Genomic DNA, 2,584 nt, shown 5'->3' with positions numbered 1-2,584 from the left:
GGTCACTCATTGGTCACTCAGGGTCACCCAATGGTCACTCAGGGTCACTCATTGGTCCCTCATTGGTCACTCACTGGTCACTCATTGGTCACTCACTGGTCACCCATCGGTCACCCAGGGTCACTCACCGCTGCAGCCGCCCCTCCCCCAGCAGGTCGTGCAGCAGGAACGGGACCCCCAGCGCGGCGCCCGGGGGGGCTCGGAGCCGCTGCAGCTCCCGCAGCGGGACCTGGCGGAGCCGCGAGCGCCGCACCAGGGACAGCACGGCCCGGCGGCCTGGGGGGACAGGGGGGGGCACAGGGGGGTCAGGGGTCACACAGGGGTCACCCACACAGGGGGTCCCGGGGGGGTCCCAGAGGGGTCCCGGGGGTCTCTCACCCCACAGCAGCACCTGGTGGCTTAGGGACAGCAGGGTCACTGAGGGGTCACTCAGGGGTCACACAGGGGTCAGGGGCCACACAGGGGGTCCCGGGGGGGTCCCAGAGGGGTCCCGGGGGTCTCTCACCCCACAGCAGCACCTGGTGGCTTAGGGACAGCAGGGTCACTGAGGGGTCACTCAGGGGTCACACAGGGGTCAGGGGCCACACAGGGGGTCCCGGGGGGGTCCCAGAGGGGTCCCGGGGGTCTCTCACCCCACAGCAGCACCTGGTGGCTTAGGGACAGCAGGGTCACTGAGGGGTCACTCAGGGGTCACACAGGGGTCAGGGGCCACACAGGGGGTCCCGGGGGGGTCCCAGAGGGGTCCCGGGGGTCTCTCACCCCACAGCAGCACCTGGTGGCTTAGGGACAGCAGGGTCACTGAGGGGTCACTCAGGGGTCACACAGGGGTCAGGGGCCACACAGGGGGTCCCGGGGGGGTCCCAGAGGGGTCCCGGGGGTCTCTCACCCCACAGCAGCACCTGGTGGCTTAGGGACAGCAGGGTCACTGAGGGGTCACTCAGGGGTCACACAGGGGTCAGGGGCCACACAGGGGGTCCCGGGGGGGTCCCAGAGGGGTCCCGGGGGTCTCTCACCCCACAGCAGCACCTGGTGGCTTAGGGACAGCAGGGTCACTGAGGGGTCACTCAGGGGTCACACAGGGGTCAGGGGCCACACAGGGGGTCCCGGGGGGGTCCCAGAGGGGTCCCGGGGGTCTCTCACCCCACAGCAGCACCTGGTGGCTTAGGGACAGCAGGGTCACTGAGGGGTCACTCAGGGGTCACACAGGGGTCAGGGGCCACACAGGGGGTCCCGGGGGGGTCCCAGAGGGGTCCCGGGGGTCTCTCACCCCACAGCAGCACCTGGTGGCTTAGGGACAGCAGGGTCACTGAGGGGTCACTCAGGGGTCACACAGGGGTCAGGGGCCACACAGGGGGTCCCGGGGGGGTCCCAGAGGGGTCCCGGGGGTCTCTCACCCCACAGCAGCACCTGGTGGCTTAGGGACAGCAGGGTCACTGAGGGGTCACTCAGGGGTCACACAGGGGTCAGGGGCCACACAGGGGGTCCCGGGGGGGTCAGGGGGGGTCCCGGGGGGTCTCTCACCCCACAGCAGCACCTGGTGGCTTAGGGACAGCAGGGTCACTGAGGGGTCACTCAGGGGTCACACAGGGGTCAGGGGCCACACAGGGGGTCCCGGGGGGGTCCCAGAGGGGTCCCGGGGGTCTCTCACCCCACAGCAGCACCTGGTGGCTTAGGGACAGCAGGGTCACTGAAGGGTCACTGAAGGGTCACAGGGAGGGTCACTAAGGGGTCACCCAGGGGTCAGGGGTCTCAGGGGGGTCTCAGGGGGGTCCCGGGGGTCTCTCACCCCGCAGCAGCGCCCGCACGAAGCGCCCCGCCCCCGGCACCGCCAGCCACCAGCTGCCGGCGTCGCGCACGGTGAGCAGCCCCGCGGCCACCAACTGCCTGGGGACACCGGGGGGGGGACACGGGGGGGACACGGGGCTGGCTCAGCCCTGGGACCCCCCCAAATTCACCTCAGGGAGACCCCAGCCCCCCTCAGGGAGCCCCCAGACTCCGCCCAGTGTTCCCAGTGCCATCCCAGTGTCCCCATTCCCCCCCAGTGTCCCCAAACCCATCCCAGTGTCCCCAGGCTGTCCCAGTGTCCCCAGTGTCCCCCCCAGGCTGTCCCCAGTGTCCCCAGGCTGTCCCAGTGTCCCCCCCAGGCTGTCCCAGTGTCCCCAGTGTCCCCAGGCTGTCCCCAGTGTCCCCTGTCCTCATATGATGTTGCTGTCCCCAAAGCCCTTCTCTCCCATCCCCCATGTCCCCTCCAGGCTGTCCCAGTGTCCCCAGTGTCCCCAAGTGTCCTCACGTGATGTCGCTGTTCCCGAAGCCCCTCTGTCCCATCCCCCAGTGCCAGTGTCCCCCATGTCCCCAGTGTCCCCCGTGTCCCCAGTGTCCCCAGGCTGTCCCCAGTGTCCCCAGGCTGTCCCCGTGTCCCCCTGTCCTCACGTGATGTCGCTGTCCCCGAAGCCCCTCTCTCCCATCCCCCTCCTCTCGTAGCCCAGCTCGGGGCTCGCCGCCACCGCGGCCTCCAGGAAGCGCCGGACCAGCGGCTCCCGGGGGGACCCCGCCACGGCCGCCAGCACCTGGGGGGGACACGGGG

General features: G+C 70.3%; 1 protein-coding gene across 1 annotated transcript; it reads right to left on the bottom strand.

Moving 5' to 3' along the window:
* Positions 1-91: 91 nt before the first annotated feature.
* STK19 (serine/threonine kinase 19) lies at positions 92-2,565 on the bottom strand. Its single transcript, XM_041471040.1, has 3 exons — positions 2,431-2,565; positions 1,787-1,884; positions 92-276 (listed from the first exon to the last, which is right to left on the bottom strand). Exons 1-3 carry the CDS (start codon positions 2,463-2,465, stop codon positions 125-127), a joined length of 285 nt encoding a protein of 94 aa, XP_041326974.1. The 5' UTR covers positions 2,466-2,565; the 3' UTR covers positions 92-124.
* Between the last annotated feature and the right edge of the window lie 19 nt (positions 2,566-2,584).

This window comes from Pyrgilauda ruficollis, unplaced genomic scaffold (genome assembly GCF_017590135.1).
Source record: "Pyrgilauda ruficollis isolate IOZ18807 unplaced genomic scaffold, ASM1759013v1 scaffold2531, whole genome shotgun sequence".
Lineage (NCBI taxonomy): Eukaryota > Metazoa > Chordata > Aves > Passeriformes > Passeridae > Pyrgilauda > Pyrgilauda ruficollis.
The sequence above is the reverse complement of the archived record's forward strand: the minus strand, read 5'-3'. Positions and strand labels throughout refer to the sequence as shown.